Below are 19,625 nucleotides of genomic sequence, written 5' to 3'. Positions count from 1 at the left end.
ACAACTGCCCATTCTGAAAAGAAAAAAATCACCTTTCCCAAACCATAAAACAAATGATAACTAACTATTTTTCTTGAAAATGATTTTCATGAAAAATATTTTCCTTTATCATGAAGTTTCCAATCAAATAAACACACCCTAAGGCTCTGTTTGTTTCATGTAAAATGAATGATTCGAAAAATATTTTACTAAAAATGGTCGCTTATATCATTTGAAATATTAGTCAATGAAAAATATTTTTATTATTAATAATAATTTATATCTAAATATTTTTGTGAACGATGAAAAAATTTTCATTTATTTATTTTATAAGCAATACAAGCGATTATATTTAATAAAATATATTTTAAATTATTTATTTTTTGCGAAATAAATGGAGCTTAAATTCATGGTCAAGGATGGAAGCTGATTGCACAGTACGGAGAAAGAGGAAAAAGACAGATATGTTGTCATTGGAGCACTTGTTTTCAACGCAACACCTGTTCAATTATTAGCTTTACAAATGTGTCGTCAATTGTCTACACAAAAAAAAAACAAAGCGTCGTCAACGGAGTCATAATAAAGTGTCAACTCTGCTGTTACGACTAAAAAAATTGGTTGCTCTCACTTCTAGCGTTCTTCTAAATTTGTCCCTACCTATCTCTAATACATTTGTCAAACTCAAAGTTTGTAGCACTTTTAAAATTCCAAACAACACCCCCATTGTATAATGGTTCCTCTAACAACAATTGGGCCATTCTTGCAATTATCTACTCTCTTTTTTTTAAGTAAATTAATGGACGGGACCAACGCTGCTTTTATCTCTAAGCATTATCATAAAGGGTCTCACACACGTTTGTTTTGAACTATAGCTACTCAGTTCAAACGTAAATGTATAAGCTCATCACGATAAATCAATCCGCTTGTCAGATTATAGGGAGTCTTTTAACATGAGATAGCGAATACCAAAAGCATAAGTTGGTCAAAATTCGCTCATGATATGTATTAAACACGTGACTTCATTGAAAATGCTGTGACTCCTCCTTTATCACCCTGCTCCAACGCTCAGTTGTGCAGAGGCTATCTTGCTTGGTAGAAGTTACATGCTTCCCGCATTAAGCACACGTCTATCACCAGCCACTTCTGTAGTTTTTCACACCAAGGGATCCTCCATCAACCGATTTCCTTCATCAAAGTGTTGGAGTAGCACACCAACTATGAAGGCATTTTTCTCTTTTATTCAAAACTAGCCGTCGCACAGGTGCCAAATGGGATTTACGCAAATCTGATTGTTTCGTGTGCAGACTTAGGCAAAATCATTTGATTTTTTTATATGACAAATGAGATTCATTTTGCACAACTTAAATCGTACGAATAAGCTCTGCACAACATGAATCGGATGAAAAGAGAAGCTGCTATTCTAGTACTAGGCAGGTAGGACTGACATTTATTAGTCTTTTTTAAACTACACAAAAGATTGGCAAATTATCTTTCAGGTGGATTTATTTATTAGTCCATGGAATCTTCTTCCTTTTACTCTTTTTCTTCGATGCTTTATTTGAATTATTAAACTTACGCATCATCTCTTGTTGCTTTAACTTTCAAACTCGCCAATATTCTCTTTGTAGATCGGGAAGCTAAGTCCTTTACTACAATCTCCCAAACACTGAATAGTGTTAATCTGTATTTGCAGATGCAGTGTAGCGCACTTTAGATTCTTCATATTCTCTCTCAAGTTTTGGATTGTTTGTCTGAAATAGATCAGGCTTGGTTTAGTTGCCTTGGTAATTTTCAGTCTTCAAAGAAGAAAATGATTGATTTTTGGAGATTTAGTGAAGTTGGGTTTTTAGGTACCAATCTCTAGCACCCGAAATTGCTTCAGTATTAAGAGAAATTATGTGCAATTAGGGAAGAAGGGCTTTCTTGTAGTGTAGTGTTCTTGCAATCTACTCAATTAGCACAAGTGGAGGGTTGAGATTGCTTGAAGTGTTGTCATGATATCATTTTTTTCTTTTGGGTTCGGTATTAATTGATGGTGATTTTGTCCGCATCATGAGCGCATGTGGTATGCAAACCTCGTAGCCTGTATGGAAGTGATTTGAATGTAAGGTAATAATGCCAAGTTGATAGTGCGATTCTCTCTCTTGTTTTTATGCTTTGATAAAACATTGTTGAACTTAGAAAAATTGACAGATACTTCTCATTTGTGCAAATGTGGTAGGTTTGATTTGAAGTAACAAAGAAATTAAGTTGAAGATGCTCTAAATATGTTAAACTTTGTTGGTAGAATTAATGTTAAAATATTTTTAATTTTCATGTGGGGCCTCTAATTTTATATCGATGAAGTGCAACTCTATTGGATTTGTCATTACCAACTTCACACCATTAGCTTACATTTAAATGATTTCCAGTCAGGCTGCGAGTTGTCACAACACATGCACTCATAACACCGACAAAATCACCAACAAAAAACAACATCACTACAACACTTTAAGCAATCTCAACCCTCAACTTGGGTTTTGAATAACCAAGAAAAAATGCAAGAATTCTATAGTACAACAGTGCTCTATTTCCCCTATTGCACATAATTCCCTAACACTGAAACAATTTGGTACGTCAAAAATTGGTGCCTAAGAACTGAAGTTCACTTAAATTTCCAAAAATCTGTCATTTTTCTTCGAAAACGAAACTTTCGAAGGTAACTAAACCTAGGCCAATCGAATTTAGACAACGGTCCAAATCTAGAGGGAGAGATGAATATAGCACTCTCGAGAATGTTCATAGACTCTTCAATTGCTTCCAATACCATTTCGAATCTGAACTTAAGAATCTCCATGCAGAATTTGACCGTTGGAAGCCTCAACTAGCGAAGTAGCTATTGCTTCTGCCAGCTACACGACGTTTTCATAAATTTAAGTATGTGTTTGTTTCATGAAAAATTCAAAATTTGAAAACACATTTTTCAAAAAATGATTAGATATATCGCTTATATAAATTAATCATTGAAAAATATTTTCATTGTCAACATCAATTTAAATCTATATATTTATGTGGATGATGAAAATATTTTTCATTTATTCATTTTTATCAGCAATAAAACCAATCATTTATGGGAAAATGTTTTTTCAATCTTAAGTTTTTCATGAAACAAATGCACCCTCTAAAAATCAAGATGGCAAAGAGATGGGGTCTTTGATTTTGAAGTGCATATGCTCGTATGGGATCCATGCACGAAATCGTTTGTATTCTCCTTCTATCACTTGGTTTTTCCATACTAAGACTCCATTCGTTTTACGAAAAATGCGACATTTCCAAAAAATGTTTTCCGAAAATTCATTTTCCAGTAGAAACCTGAAAATGAATTGGAAAATATTTTTTGTCATTTGGTATGGAAAATCTAATTTGAATTTTCTCCTTGCACTCCTTTTAATAATTTCTTATTATTTATTTATTTTTTAAAATATAATTTTCAATTACGTTTTTATTTTGAATTTTTGAATAATTTTTAATATTTATTTTCTTTTCTTTTTTTCTCTTCTTTTATATTCTTTTATTTCTTCCTCTGTCGGTCGCCGACCACGATGATGGTCGCCAGCCTTGGGCGAGGCCTCACTCCAGGCCAGTGAGCTCCCCTGAGGCTGAGTCTCGGCTCGCCAGCCTCGAGCAAGGCTTCGCTAGATCTGACAAGGCTCGGCCTGACTTGAGGCCAGCGAGGCAAGGCTACTCTTAGCCTCGCCCGAGGTCAAGCCTCGCTTAAGGCCGGTTGCTAGCTATCGCCGTGGCTGGCTGAGGAAGAAATAAAAGAAAAAAAAAAGAAGAGAAAAGAAACAGAAAACGATTAAAAAAATTAAAAATTAGATTTTTTAAAAATAAGAAAAAATAAAAATAAAAGTATAAATTGTTTCGTGAAAGAAAGTGAGGTGAAAGAAGATATGGAAAATTTTTTTCATGACTAATTTATTTTCCGTGAAACGAATACCGGAAAATCCAGAAAACATTTTACTAGAAGTTGTTTTCCGTGAAACGAACGGAGCCTAAAAGTTTTAAATTTATTTTCTAGGAAGAGTTTTTCCATTAAAACAATCAATTGACGTTGGCTTCATCCATATTTAAATGATACCTTTCAAGAATGGAAAATCTTACGTTGAAAAATATAGATTGCCATACGAGGCGCATACATAATGTCAACGAATTGATATGCGTCTTCTTAAGAGAAAATTAATACCAAGAAAGAGAAAATTGAATAGAATTGTCAATGCACATTAGGTAAGATCTAAGGCAGATGGCAAATGCAATTGGAGTTCATTAATTAATTTGCATCTTTCAAATAAACTAAAAGTTTGATGCTTTTTTCGCATGATTCATATGCATTTGAGTCAAATCTCATATTTTTTGGACTGAAAAAAGACCCAGAATGCATGCGAAATGCACACGTGACTTGCACGTGTTCGCCGGTCCATGACCCCTTTGGAACAAAGTTGTCCACTGCGGAATTATTTGAAAGAAGGTCAAGTATGTGGGAGCTTTGAGACTCATCTAGCCTCATTTTAGGGGGGTTTTTGGAATTTTTTTTTATAATAATGTTTTGTCGGAATTTGCCACTACGATGAAATACTTTTCATTTAAAGTCGTTTTTCAATCTTTTTCTAATAAGAGGAGATAAGTTCTATGACGACTCCGGACAAAATATATTACATGTAAATGAGGAAACCGATAGATATACTACAACAGAATATAATTGATGTTAAAGTAGACCATACTTTGTCGGAATTTAATTAACGACAAAGTGAGATAACAACAAGACACATAGCTGGAATTTAATTGACAACGAGGTATCTAGAAATTACAACTAAGACACACGCTATTGACGACGAGTTATCTACAAATTACAACTACAATTACGATACAGGAATTAAAAGATAATTGAAAAATACAAGATTTGTTGTCTGTAGGTCTTTACACTACATAAGCACTGGTATTTATAGTATCTACAATGTAACTGACCATAAGCAGTTCTTCAGCAGTTATAATCGTGTCCTCATATCTCCGAAATCTTCAGTTCCACACCTTCACGTCGTCAGTCCATTTTATCTCCAAGTGGTTTCTCCCTTAAAATCGTGCTTTAATCTTCCACGTTTATTCATTGTTGCTTTAGATATCGCTTGAGCCATTACCTCATGATTCGCTTTGCTCCATCGTTTTATCCATATGCAATTTTAGGTTTAAATACTACTGTACCCGGATTTTACACCCACTTTATTCGCCAAGCAATTAACTTTCGAATGATTCTTTGTTTGATTGTTTATCTACATCTTTCAAAGTGTATTTTCCCCAACCAATTTTGATAATCAGCAACCAGCCGCTTTCGTATGTCAATAATCGATCATGGTCATCGATAAGCATAGCAATCAACAAGGGTTCACCTATCGATGTCTCACCAATGGCCACACCTTGTTCAGGTGGCGTGCTTATTTGAATCAATATCTCTATGACTTGATTAGTGCAAACAAATGATATACATATAGATATAGATGCTACGCTCACTTTAACCAGCCATTTGTCGATGCATCTTATCATGATTTCAAAGTTTTCCTCGTTATCATGCACAATCATTTGAAACCAAAAGTGGTGCTGCAATAAATAGTTTGGCGATAAGCTATAAAGTCTCACTTTAACTTTTCAATTCTTTTCTTTCCCTGTACATCGTGCATAATATTCAATAATGTAGTTACTACTTTATTTATGTGTTATTGCCTCTTTTAAATTCCACGTCTGGAGTGGCAATGATCTTACAATATCAAAGACCCCTTTCCCTCCTACACATCAATTAAAGGGATAAGTGTATTGAAAATTATAAAACTTGTCATGAAAGTACAATTGAGTCTTACAATTTTTAAAAAGTGCAATTAAGTCCTAAAACGTGTTAATATTTTTCGTTTGTCAAGTTGGACGGAGTTAATTGAAGAATTTGATTACACCAACTTGACAAGACAGGAGTTGATTGCACTTTTTAAAAGTTTTATGATAGATTTTAGGATTCTAGTATCTCTCAATTAAAAGAGTTATTAACACTATTTATGACGATGGTGCATATATATATTCCATTTTTTGATATTATAATTCTATTGTGTTAAACTTGAAGAGCGATCGGCACTCTTTTTCATCGAGGGAGATACATATGTATGGGCATGTATTGTGATGTTAACATTAGCTACAATCATCTTCTTTGATAGTAGGAGAAATTTTCATGCATTATTTTTAGTTTTACATACGTATAATAAAGAACTAGTTACGTGGCTCATGCATTGCGCGGACATATATTGATAAACGTATTTTGACAGGCTTTACTCTTCTTTTTGCTAATAGTATCAATAAATTTTATGTTATGTTATTTTGGGGTATTAGTTAGATCGGATATGCAACAATGTGACTGAAAGTTTAAACTTACAATTTTGCTTAAATAGACATATAATAGAAATGTTTTTGGTACCCGTTTAATACAACAGTTAGAAAAAAATAGTTTGAATGCTATTAGCTTCATCGCAAATTCAATTTTACTTAGTTAAGAAAGGAGAGAATTCCAAAAAAAAAAATTTGAAATATGTAGAATTGAGATATCATCTTGAAGAAACCACCTCTACCTCTCTATGAAAAGAAAGAAGCAAATGTGCAGAAATCACTTCTAGCCTCTACAACCATCCTACTCTAAAAAAATTCTACACAATTTAACTAGAAAAATTACCAAAAAAGTCTAAAATCTACTCAGTCCTAAATTTTTCAATTTGACCAATTTACTCCTAAACCTTTTGACAATTTCCAATTGAGTCATTCCAGCAAAAAATTTGGCTGGAAATTGCTGACGTGGATGTCAGTCATTCTACATGGTACAACTGATGACTGACACTGTTGCAGACAATTTTTATAATTTTTTTTAAATTAAAATTTTATTTTTATTTTGGCCGATGATGTCACAGATTCAGTTTTATTTTTTTTAGAGTATATTGATTTCTTTAATCAGTATTATATTATTTAAAATAATATTTTCTTGACACCAACTTTTTAAAATAGCGAAACGTTATTATATCGCTCTAACACTCTATAAAAAGAGAATTGAAATATCATCTCAAAGAAAACACTTCTAACACTCTATAAAAAGAGAGAAGCAAATGAGCAGAAATCACTTCTAGTTCTAGCCTCTATAACCATCTTACTCTAAAAAAGATTCTACACAAATTAATTGGGAAAATTACCAAAAAAGTCATAAATCTATTGTACTTGTGTCAATTCAGTCTTAAATTTTTTAATTTGACAAATTTAGTCCTAACATTTTGACAATTTCCCAATTGAGTTATGTTGACACCTAAATTTTGGCGTATCATTTAGTGTAATTTGCATAGAAAATTAGGGATTAAATTTTTAACCCCTAAACAAAAATATTTAGGTTGCATAACATATAGTTTAAATTCATTTTAGATTAATTGCATTTTGCATCGGACCGGCGGTGACGAACGAGCTTAAAATTCATCGAATGGGACTCGGCTCGCTTGGAATGCAAAGGCCGGGAATTACAAGTCAAACGGGCTCGGTTGTTTTAATTTGAGCTTAATTCAGCCCATTATCCTTAATTAATTCAGCCCATTTAAATTAAATTAAAATCTAAGCCCAAGCCTAAGCCCATTAGGATTAGAGAGCCCATCTAATTGACCTAGATTAGTGTTATATATACATCATCAGGTCAGGATTTTAGGGGGACTCATAATTTTCAGAACACAATTCCGAGAGAGCACCTTACGGAGAGAAAAAAAATCGTGATCAGTGGGTGGCTTCTTGACATATTGAATACACGGCCACAAAGAGAGAGGGAGATCGGGAGTGGGAGCCGAGAGAGAACGCAAAGTTCTTCAGAATTGAAGATGGTGAGTGAACGGTGGTCTTTGGGGTCCTCTTCGTGAGTGCAGTTTGACTATCCTCATGCCTGAAGATGGTTCAACACACAAAGGAGACCAATACCCAAAGCGAGGAAGCAAAGCGCTGATTTTTGGCTTGGCTCGTCCAGTCCTTGCTTAGCAGCGCCATATCGACGTGCTCCTCAACGACCAGCAGCTTCCATCTACCACAAGGCATTTTTCCAGTACACAACCGACGACCATTGTCTAGCTTGAACCTGATCAACTACGATACTGCTGCTGCACCGAAAACTCCATCCGCGACGCCACTTGCCGAGCCTTGCATCGACGACGTTGCTTCCCAGTCCAATCCATACGTCCTTTCTGGCGTGCTTGTCTTGTTGCAGCGTTCCTGGTGCTTTCCTTGGCGTCTCATACACATCCGGCCGTGTTACAGCTTCTTATTGGCATGATAACACCTCAAGCAACACACATATAATTCCTTCAATTGCACTTTTACACGTGTAGTGCAAGAAGTTTTTCTTGTGCAGGTGCCTTGGTGTTTGAGAACGCCTACAGTATTGTTTTGTTCTCATTGCCAATTAATCATCGCTAGTCGTATCCTCATCATGGACACTTTGCCGAGACCATCATTCGTCAAGCATTACTGAAAGCCCCACCGAACTGAAAGTCCACACGATCCAGCAAGTTCGTGAACTGTACCACCGTCGCCGGGAGCCAGTCCATTGCCGCCGCATCCGCCGTCGATCGCTCGTCGCCTGTCATCGGTCATCCGTTGCCGGTCCTCGCCCTACCGTGCCGAGCACCACCGCGAGCGCCATCGTCGCCATCACCGCGCGCTCCTCCGCGCCCGTCGCCGGACGCCACCGTGAGCCGCCGCGCCGACGCCGCGTCGACCGTCGTCCGAGTCCGATCCCGATCCGCAAACTCGATCCCGAGTCGATTTGAATTTGGGAATTATCTGCAAATTAGGTAAGATCATTATCCGAATATTTTTTGAAATATTTAATTTCTTAAGTTTTCGGTGTTTGAATATTTCGTGGATATTATTTGGTGGATTGCTAAATCTTAGGATAATATTTGGGATATCCGCAATATTTGAAACACTTAAAATTAGGAATTTTGCCTAATTTAGCAACGTATCTGGACGACTATCCGACCTTATCCCTAAGGTTCGATACGCGGCGATACGGAAAATTATTATCCTATCCATAACCACTTGGGTACGATAATGATTTTTATCCGCTTTCCAAATTTGAATAATCGGCTTTCCGTCAATATCTATAACCCTATAGATATGACCGATAGTTTGATTTTTGTGCCTAATCCGAGTTTGAAACAAATATGGCGGATCGCGTGGACGTTTTGAATGTGGTTGCCATCCTTGTTTATTTAATTGCTTTCCTTTTTCAAATAAACAGAAAATTCAAAAAAATATTAATTAGATTTGAATTAGAGTTTTTGCATGTCTAGGAATCCTAAATGTATCTAGAAGATAGAGTAGTTATTTAATTTAAATTAGGACTTGAGATGATCTATTTCCTAGTTTAAATTAAGTAATATTCTAATCTTAATAGATTATTCAGGTTATTTCATTATTTCGAATTTTAACAAAAATCCTAAAAAGAAATCATGCTAGGGTAGATTAAGTCATCATAGTTTGCATGTTAATTTAGGCATTTTTATTATTCCGAATTTAAATTGAGAAAATACCAAAAATAATCATTCGTCCTGTCATTAGAAATAGGTCACGTCGTCGCACGACATATAGTTTGCATGCTAGGTTGCATTAATCGCATGTCATTTTCGCATGTCATTGCATATAGGCTAGATTTCATTTAAATAAGTGAAAATCCAAAAAAAGAAATTGAGTGAATTGCTTGTTAATTAGAAATCATATTAGGGTGTCAATGTGATTTTCTAGCTAACAATGCAGATGCTTACGTTGCTTCCAGGTAAGTAATTCTTCCAAACTTGCAATTTATTTAATGCTTTAAGGGTGTTAAATTGGTGGTTTGCGCACTCGCATGAACACCTTACATGTTAGTAACTAAGTTGAAATGGATCCAAACCGCCTGCCAAAACATTTTTGAAAAGAAAAGGTACCGAAAGGGCGTTAGACCAGATCTAGCGTAATCAAGTCCCCGGGCTTAGAATCTCTGGTTCGTAGAAATAAAACATATCTCCCTATGTTTTATTTAGGTTTCTAATCAACCTACCATAAATTGATTAGTGGCGACTCCGAGCATAAAACTTTTGCATGTTAAAAGCTTAAACCCTAAGTTGCGAATTGGTAGGGCTTGGGAGGGCCCGAGTTAAGATTAGTCTTAATAATCCATTAGTCCGAGAGAAATTTTAGGTCGCGACAAGTTCCTCCAGCCAAATTTTTGACTGGAAATTGCTGCCGTGGACTCCGATCATTCAACGTGGTACGACCGACGATCGACGCTGATGCAGACAATTTTTATAATTTTTTTTAAATTTTTAAATTTATTTTGGCCGGTGACGTTACAAATTCAATTTTATTTGTTTTAGAGTATATTGATTGCTTCATCCAGTATCATATTCTTTAAAATAATATTTTCTTGACATTGACTTTTTAAAATAGTGAAACATTATTATATCGCTCTAACACTCTATAAAAAGAGAAGTGAAATATGTAGAATTGAAATATCATCTCAAAGAAAACACCTCTAACACTCTATAAAAAGAGAGAAGCAAATGTGCAGAAATCACTTCTGGCCTCTATAACCATCTTCCTCTAAAAAAGATTCTACACAAATTAATTGGGAAAATTACTAGAAAAGTAAAAAATATATTGCATTTGTGCCAATTCAGTCCTAAATTTTTTAATTTGATAAATTTAATACTAAATATTTTGACAAATTTCCAATTGACTCCCTCCAGCCAAATTTTTGACTAAAAATCGTTGACTTGGACGCCGATCATTCAACGTGATAAGATCGACGACCGACTCTGATGCGGACAATTGTTATAAATTTTTTAAAATTGAATTTTTATTTTTTATTTTTGTTTTGGCCGGTGACATTACTAATTCAATTTTAATTTTTTAGAGTGTATTGATTTCTTCATCCAGTATCATATTCTTTTAAATAATATTTTCTTGACACCAACTTTTTAAAATAGTGAAACATTATTATATCGCTCGAAGAGATGCTCGCCAACCTCAGCAAGTAAGATTCGAACATCCTCGTCCGTAAGAAAACGCCAATTCTTCTTTTTTCTAATTATTTTTCGCGGTCCAAAGAAGACGAGGCCGCAAAGTTGGAAGAACACGACCAGCTTGCGATTGGCAAAAAGCAGCCGAAAATTGCTTTTTAGTAGTGCACCTGACAAACAATAATTATAGAAAACACAGAGGAAAAAATACAGCTCGAATTCATTTTTTTTAATTAAAATTTGAATTATGCAATTAAAATATTATCCCATGAAGAGTCTCTGTCCGACTGTCCCCACTTTGGCACGCCAATCTATCTTTTTTCCTTTTTCCTTTTGTCCCTTCAATCAATTATAGAAGCACTGACCATTTTCTTATTGGATTATGTCAATTATATTTGGAATATGTCGTGCTTATATTCAAGATCATTTTCTCCTATCACCTCTAAAAAGAAAAAAAAAGATATAAATTTGAATGGATTAGATTCATATCTGAAAATCGCTACATCTCCCGTGTTAAAATTAGGCTTGCAAATCTTGTCCATAGTAAGGCGTTTTACTCAACAACGGTTTATATGCATCGGAATTAATCAAGTTGTGGGGCAGGTTCACATACTCGACATCATCTAAAAAATGAAATTTTTTTCCTACTTAAACATATAAATTTAAAGAAAATATATAACAAGGTAAAAAAAATGATTACAAGTTTTTTCTTACTAATTATTCAAAAGACACGTAGTTTAAATCTGATTTCGCATTATTTTGACTCTTAAAATGTTGTGAATAGCCAACCTTTATACTACAGCTCCGTTTGTTTCGCTAGAAAATATTTTCTAGAAAGTTATTTTTTTGGCAAATGACAATATTTTCCGGTGTTCGGTTGAAACTAAAAATGAACTAGAAAATATTTTTCGTCTTTTGGTACGAAAAATATGATTTAATTTTTCTAAATAGACATACACTATTCGGGTGATTATAACTTGTGCATGGGCAGCAAGGGAATAGGTACGAGCACTAGAGTCCCGAGTTCGGCCTCGATGGACCCCAATTCGAGTACTGGGGAAGGGGCACCTAGGTCTCGGGCCTGGCCTTGATGGACCGGTGAGCACTAGGGTATCAAGCCTAGCCTCAATAGACTTGAGCATAGGCATTGGGGTCTCAGGCTCGATCTCGTTGCATCGAGCACTAAGGTCTTGGGCCTCGGCTCCAATAGACCATGATTTGGGTACTAGAGACCTAAGCCTGAGTGCCTAGGACCTGAGCCTGAGTGTTGGGACCAAAGCTCGAGCGGGGACTCGGGCACCGCCTTTGTGGACCCAGGCCCGAGTGCCAGGGCATTAGGCACAAGCACTGGGTCTTGGGCTCAACCTTGGTGGACTTGGGCGCAAGCGTCGCGCACTCAAGCACGAACACCGAGGTCTAATGCTTGACCTTGAGGGACCTGGGCGCGGACGTTGGGGTCTTGGGCATGAGCACCGAGGTCATGGGCTCGGCCTCAATGGACTCGGGCAAGACGACGGAGACCTGGTTCTAAATGTCGGGGACCTGGGAACTAGGGTTAGGATTTTCGTGCCCAATCATAAAGTTTTCTTTTTGGTCCGAACGGTGATACCTGATCATATTTTTAATAAAGCCTTTTCGTGTGAATAATTAACTTTCAAGGAAGATTTGAGGGGGCTTGAAACTAATGTCAAAATGCTAGGGAAAAGCAAAGAACAAAAAATATAAAGTCACTCCAAGAAAGGTTTATTTAAGCCAAAACCGTAATCTGAAAAGAAGATTTGTTCCTTCCTTGCAAAGGACAGAAATTAATGATGTTGAGAGTGGAACAAAAGAGCACAAAGTCACAGACAGAGAGACATACCCGTAGGCTCTCTCTCTCTCTAGATCTCTCTCTCCCTCTCTCTCTCTTCCCCGACTTGTACGTCTCGTGCCCGGTTCTTGAAGCTTGTTTCTTGAGAGCTGAAGGAGGAAGACGATGAGCGAGGAATCGTTCATATACAGCTTCGTGGCGAGGGGGACGATGATCTTGGCCGAGTACACGGAGTTCACCGGCAACTTCCCGGCCATAGCCGCTCAGTGCCTCCAGAAGCTCCCTTCCTCCAACAACAAGTTCACCTACTCCTGCGACCACCACACCTTCAATTTCCTCCTCGAAGATGGTTACGGTCAGTCTCATTTCAAATGCCCCCCCCAAATTCTTGCTTTTTCGTTTTTGGGTTCTCTCTCTGTTTCCATCCCAGTTTGAACGTTGGTTCTCTGATTCACTCCGTGGGGGGTTGTCGGATTGCTGGTGAAAGTGGCTGGATCTTGAGTTTAGAGGTCATTGCTGACTTGGGTTTTAGTTCGTTTTGGAGCTAGGGGGCTACAATTAGATGAATTTGCATGTCGTGTAGTTCTTTGTTCTTTTCTTTCTTGATTCTATTTTTGGACTCTGGGTTTGTGGGGGTGAAATGAGCAAAGTGAAGGAAGATTTGATGTTTCTTTTTGCTTAACATTGGCGGAGAACTGGAGGATATCATTACCTTATGTGGATTCAGGAGCTGGTAGATTGTTTTCTGGAAAGGGTTTGGTTTTTGCTGAGTTGAAAATTTAGTAAGAACAAACACGGGGTTTTAGTTTTGCTGGAAAGAGAAGTATCGATTACCTTGACTAAGAGGACTGTTTAGTAGTTTCTGAACTATAAAAGCGCCACGTTGCTGCTTCAAAATCTTTTGCTGAATTGTGAACATGGTTGAGCTTGTGAATTTAGACGTTGCAATCTATATCAAATTAAAGGTTGAGTTTTTCTCATTTGAAGTTTTGGTTGACCATTGTAAAGCGGTACCTGGAGTCCCAAAAATTATCTGTCTCTCGAGTCAGAAGATAGGGAAACTGGGAAAGTGGTTTCTATTTATTCATTTCCTTTTACATTACGTCCTGACACAGTGTTTCATATTCAGTACATTAGTTTCTGATTTGTTCCTTGAAAAACTTTATCTGCTAAGACACTGATCTTATGCCATAGCAGTAAGATACATTATGCCTACTCCATCTCTGTGCACATGTAGCTTGGTAGATGGCTCTCGATTCTAATTTATAGGCGCGCTGTCAAATTGGTCGTACCAACTTTTAAGGAGTTTGTACTGCACTCTGAGTGTTGGCACTATGGTTGATCAGGTTACTGAGATTATTTAGTAGTGGTCGAGTGATAACCAGATATAGGCTTTGCGCATTGGAATTTGGACTACCATGTGTTCTTCACACGCCTGTGTGTCCATATTTGGGGTATGTCAGGGAATGAAAGATTTGTGGTGATCTTGTTTCCATCAACTGTCTTAATTTCATGCTTTAAGCTAATTAAGTAAGCTGTGTAAGAAAAGATCTAATGTGGTGTTTTACAACCGGGTAGAGTTATTTCCACTGTGAGTCCTTTTTTGGAGCTTGGTCTACTCATTTGATAGTAAATGGGGCCAAGTATTAGCAGAGCCAGGCTAATTATTGTGTGGAGACCAGTTTGCATCTTTAGTGCCCTGATCCAACAGAATGGTGGCTCAGTATGGTGGCAGCTAGCATGTTGGTCAATGGCCTCGTACATCATTGGAGTTGTATATATTATATGCTAGAAGGAGTACCGAGGATAACTTAGCATTGGTTGGTCTGTAACACCTCAATCCCACAGTGAAAAAAAAGTTGTGAAATGGTACATACGTGCCACCTCCTAGGTCATCACTTGAGTGTTCCTTTTGGGGGCTGACCCATGTTTTTCGATGTTGGGTAGTTTCGCTCTATGAGTTGTTGTAGTCCTTTTTGCATGGTGTCCTGGTAATTTCATTCTTAAGTTGTTGGCAATGGAGATGCAGTGGTTGTTTTTCTTTATTTATTTGTTTTTATAAATTTAGCCATGTCATCTACTGGCGACTGATGCAAGCTTGTCTTTCTGTTTTTAGAGTACATTACTTCATTGTCCTGTGATTTGCATAGAAAACTATTGATCTCTTTACCGGCTGATTGTCATGATTGTCTTTGCACTTTGCAGCTTATTGTGTTGTCGCCAAAGAATCAGTGGCCAAGCAAATCTCTATCGCATTTTTGGAGCGTGTAAAAGCGGACTTTAAAAAAAGATATGGTGGCGGCAAAGCAGATACAGCTATTGCTAAAAGTCTCAATAAGGAGTTTGGGTACGGGTCGCCATAAGACTGCTGCTAAATGATGTTCTGATCCGCCATCTAGTAAAGAGTTTCAGTGAAAAGTAATTGATTTAAGTTGGATTTTACAGGCCAATAATGAAGGAGCACATGAAGTACATTATTGAACACGCAGAAGAGATCGATAAGCTAATAAAAGTGAAGGCTCAAGTTTCAGAAGTTAAAAGTATAATGCTGGAGAATATTGACAAGGTATATGAAGGGTTCTTTTTGTTCATAAGTCTACGTAGCTTTTGACTGGTTATGAGATTTGTTTGCTGATAGTTTACACTCCTGAGTTTCTGCATTTACTGCTTTTACACCAAGTTTGGCTTTTGATTACATTCATCTTCCTTCATATGCAAAAGGGATGGGTTTTGGATGGAGAATTTCTTTTGGCGATAAGTCTATATATGTAAGCACACATATACTGCGTCTATATAACCATGAGGCCACCTAATAGGTTTAGAGGATGTTTTATGTTGCTCCACAGCAGCAGCCATCTTTGAAACTCAAGCTTTTGTAAGGTGCTTGGCAAGCAATCAGCAGCTTCTAGAAAGCTGCTCTACCCTGCTTTTTGAAGCATATGTTGCCAACACAAGTGCTACAGCACATTACACATAGCTACATGATCACACGATTAAAGCTTAGTTATACCTAGTGCAAGCAGATTCTTAGCGTGGAGTGGCCTACATGTACATGGTTTATTTAGCTTGGAAAGGCTGAAAACCTTTCTCCGTTTTTTCTTTTTTTGCATACATGGGTCACGTGTGCAGTTCCTCAGTGGTAAACCCATCTATAATATGGTAAACATGTTCACATTGTCGGTAAATTGATGTAAAGTGTGGTTAATGAAAAAAGTCCTGGTTTTACAATGATTACGTTGATTTCCAAACTGTGCACTAGTATCCCACGTTTTAGGTAGATGCACCCCCAGGGCAACATAAAAAAATGTTGGGCATGTATGTTGGATGAGGTTTTATTTAGAGTAGTGACACTGTGGCAGACAATCTATGGGGGATATGCAGTCATTTCGATGATGTTTTTACTTTTTTCTCTTTTAACACAGTGATGTCAAACCCTCTAAGCCTTGTAAGTGCTGAATTAAATAAGTCGCTCTCCCCAGCTTAGGGTGCACAACTGAGTATTTCTCCTTGATCGAGAGAGGCACAAATGCCGGAGGTCAATAGAGAGATTGAAGAAATGCTAAAGAATAGCGTCGAGTAGTTTACTATTTTAAGATTCAAACTCGCTAATCTTTGCCATGTGTGCATAAAGTGATTCACCTATTGGCCATTTTGTAGAATATAAGCCACTGCTGTGGAGTCTATCTCCCTTTTAAGTACAGTTACTAGAGACGAGTTAAAACTGGGCATTTGACCTTTTGCGTATCACTTGTGATTGTGACTAATCCACTAGGTTATGGTGAATGACTTGCATGTTTAGATATGCGACTCAAATAATTTGTCACTAGTGGCGGACTCGAGAGATTCTAGAGGGTGGAATTTATCAGTTTGGGGTAAAATCCTTGAATCCTCTTTCAGAAACGGTCTTTTCCCCCCAAGCAGAGTAGGATTTGCTTTCTGAAATGACAAATAATCATCCACGCGGCATCCTCCTTCCTCGTGATATCACATCGTGTCTCGGTTTTTCAATTTATGGCTTGATCAGCCGAATGCGTTCCGAATCTGATGAAATTATGTCGACCAGTTAAGCATTTCCGTGTGAAGAGCCACATTTTGATTCTTGTATTCTCATTGAGTGTTTTTCAGGCGATTGACAGAGGGGAGAACCTGACCATTTTAGCCGACAAAACAGAGAATCTGCGAGATCAGGTAAAGTGGTTTATATCATATCTCTAGTCCAGCAGATTTCTCTTTTTATCAACCTCTGTTCTATAGAAAATTGAACAAGCTTCATCCCTAATGCTAGGCTCAAGCATACAAGAAACAAGGGACGCAAATCCGGCGAAAGATGTGGTACCAGAACACGAAAATCAAGCTGGTCGTGTTTGGTATCTTATTATTTCTGGTCCTTGTAATTTGGCTTTCAATTTGCCATGGATTTGATTGCTCCGACTAGTATATTATCTTCACATAAAGAAAGCTCCAGCTTTAATTAGAGAGAGAGAGAGAGAGAGAGAGAGAGAGAGAGGTGTTGTAACAATACTGGGGGAGAAATACATCATTTGTTGTTACTTGGGACTAACACATGCGGTAATGTCCACAGTCATCATGTTCTTATGGCCTTTCTACAGACTTGTACTAGTCATTTCTATCTTTGTAAGATTCTTGCGTTAGGTTAAGGTCCTTTGCTTTGCTATCCTGCAAGTTTCTAACACCCTATATCTCAATAGTGTTGGACCCTAAAAACTCAAACAGTTAAGAAACGAATCCGTAGCGTGTTATTTCTTCGACTCCATCTCTCGCGTAGGTTGGGCTTGACACGTATAGCACGCAAAATAATGATTTGAACTCATGATCGCCCTTGCCGTGGCAGGTCCTTCGTTGCTCTAGTCTGCTCACAAAATGAAAAAGAAAGGGAAACGAATGAATATTTCGTGCTCGAGCGTACTTGAGCGGCCCGAATGGCTGGCCGACCATGATCGCCATTATAGCAGTTGGGTTTTTCATTTGGAATGAGTACGCTGGGAAAGCATAAGCTTATTGTAGAAGATCTTTTCAATAACCATGCAAAGAAAAGAATATAGCCATGGGAAAACCAAGAGTTATTTGAGTCGCTAAGGGTGCGCATGGCAACGATTTTGTGCCCGGGAATTGATTCTGCTTAGAAATAATTCTTTTTGATTTCGTGCCCGAGAACAATTTCTAAGCATCTGAAGGCGTTTGGTAACTGCCCAAAATTTTTATTTTTAGAATAGAAAAAGAACATAAATGCGTTTGGTAACTACACAAAATTTCTTTTTATTAATAATATTTTGAATTTTTTAATATTTTTTTCTTTCCCTTCCCTTCCCTTCCTTGGCCATGACCGGTCGCTGGCAATCGGCCACAGGCCAAGGCCGGCGAGGGCGTTGCGGCCCTCGTTGCCGGCCTCGCTGTTGCGACCCATCTCCCTTGCCTGGGTCACGACGGCGAGGTTGGCCTCGCCATGGCTGGGCGAGGCCTCGCCGTCGCGGCTACGAGCCGCCCTCGTCGGCCCTGGCCTGTGATCGGTCGCCGGTGGTTGGCGGCAGGCGAAGAACAACAAACTAAGAGGAAGAAGAAACCTAAGAAGAATAAGAAGTGGAAAAATTGTTCCCAGAATCAAGAAGCTACTTTTTTTTACTTCTTGATTCTGTTCCAAAACTGATTCTGGGAACAATTTTTTGCAAATTTGTGCCCGGGCAGAAAAATTTTAACAAACGGATTTCTGTTCCTAAACTGATTCTGGGAACAAAAGAACATAAATTTTTACTATTTGGCAACTTGCCAAATGGGCTCTAACCAAGCCCTATAGCATATAGCTCTCCATGAGTATAACTTGGAGGAGGTTCTGCCTGCTAACTGTTTTGCCGGAAATGGTTCCCGTGACAAAAGATAATTTATCGAAAGTCATTCTTCGGTTTTTTATTAGATGAGACTGGGTTCTAGGTCTAATTCTGGACAGGAGTAATCCAGGTGTGAACAAAGAACCTGATTATCTTGGTTGATAAGACCAGTTTCACACAATGCGAAGTTTGACTTGAATTTATAGATGACTCAGACGAATCCGTCTAATTATTGGCGGCGTTCGAAGTTTGTTGACACGATATTACAAAGTTACCGACTTGGAAAATAAACAGCTATAGCTATGGAAAATAAAGATGCGATACTGAAAGTAAAGATAAAAAGACAACATTTTGGTTTGTATGTGTAGGGGATTTCTTCTGGCAGCTGGGTGCTATTTATAATGTAGGCTCGGTAACCATCTTTGACATCGTGTTAGATAATCACCGTTGATCTCATCTTCACCGTTTATCTAATGACATTTGTTCGCCAACTATTATCTATCTTATCTTTTTGTCTGAGGTGATAACCATCGTCGAACTCACATTATTTTGATATCTGTCCTTCCCGGGATGATAACCGTCATCAAACTTTTCTCATTTTGTCACCTATCCTTCCCAAGGATGATAACCGTTATCGAGCTTCTCTTATTCTAACACCTGTCTTTCCCGGGGAAATAACCGTTATCGAGTTCTTCTCATTCTGACACCTGTCCTTCCTAGGGAAATAACCGTCATCAAGCTCTTCCCGGCTCGACATCTACCTTTTCGAAGTAAGAACCGTCGTCGAGTTCTTCCTGGCTTGACACCTGTCCTTCCAAAGCAAGGACCTTCGTCAAGCTCTTCCTAGCTTGACACCTGTCTTTCCGAACAGGGACCTTTGTCAAGCTCCTCTTAGCTTGACACCAG

At 37.7% G+C, this 19,625-nt stretch overlaps 1 protein-coding gene across 1 annotated transcript; it reads left to right on the top strand.

The window, feature by feature from the left end:
- The first annotated feature begins 12,917 nt into the window (after positions 1–12,917).
- LOC130136171 (vesicle-associated membrane protein 724-like) lies at positions 12,918–17,374 on the top strand. Its single transcript, XM_056306314.1, has 5 exons — positions 12,918–13,231; positions 15,082–15,223; positions 15,322–15,442; positions 17,002–17,064; positions 17,162–17,374. The coding sequence occupies exons 1-5, from the start codon at positions 13,042–13,044 to the stop codon at positions 17,309–17,311; spliced, it is 666 nt and encodes a 221-aa protein (XP_056162289.1). The 5' UTR covers positions 12,918–13,041; the 3' UTR covers positions 17,312–17,374.
- The last annotated feature ends 2,251 nt before the right edge of the window (positions 17,375–19,625 follow it).

This window comes from Syzygium oleosum, unplaced genomic scaffold (genome assembly GCF_021117445.2).
Source record: "Syzygium oleosum isolate NSW1041296 unplaced genomic scaffold, Sole_v2.1 Sole_v2.43, whole genome shotgun sequence".
Taxonomy (NCBI): Eukaryota; Viridiplantae; Streptophyta; class Magnoliopsida; order Myrtales; family Myrtaceae; genus Syzygium; species Syzygium oleosum.
Note: the sequence above shows the minus strand (reverse complement) of the source record. Positions and strands in the feature narration are given on the sequence as shown.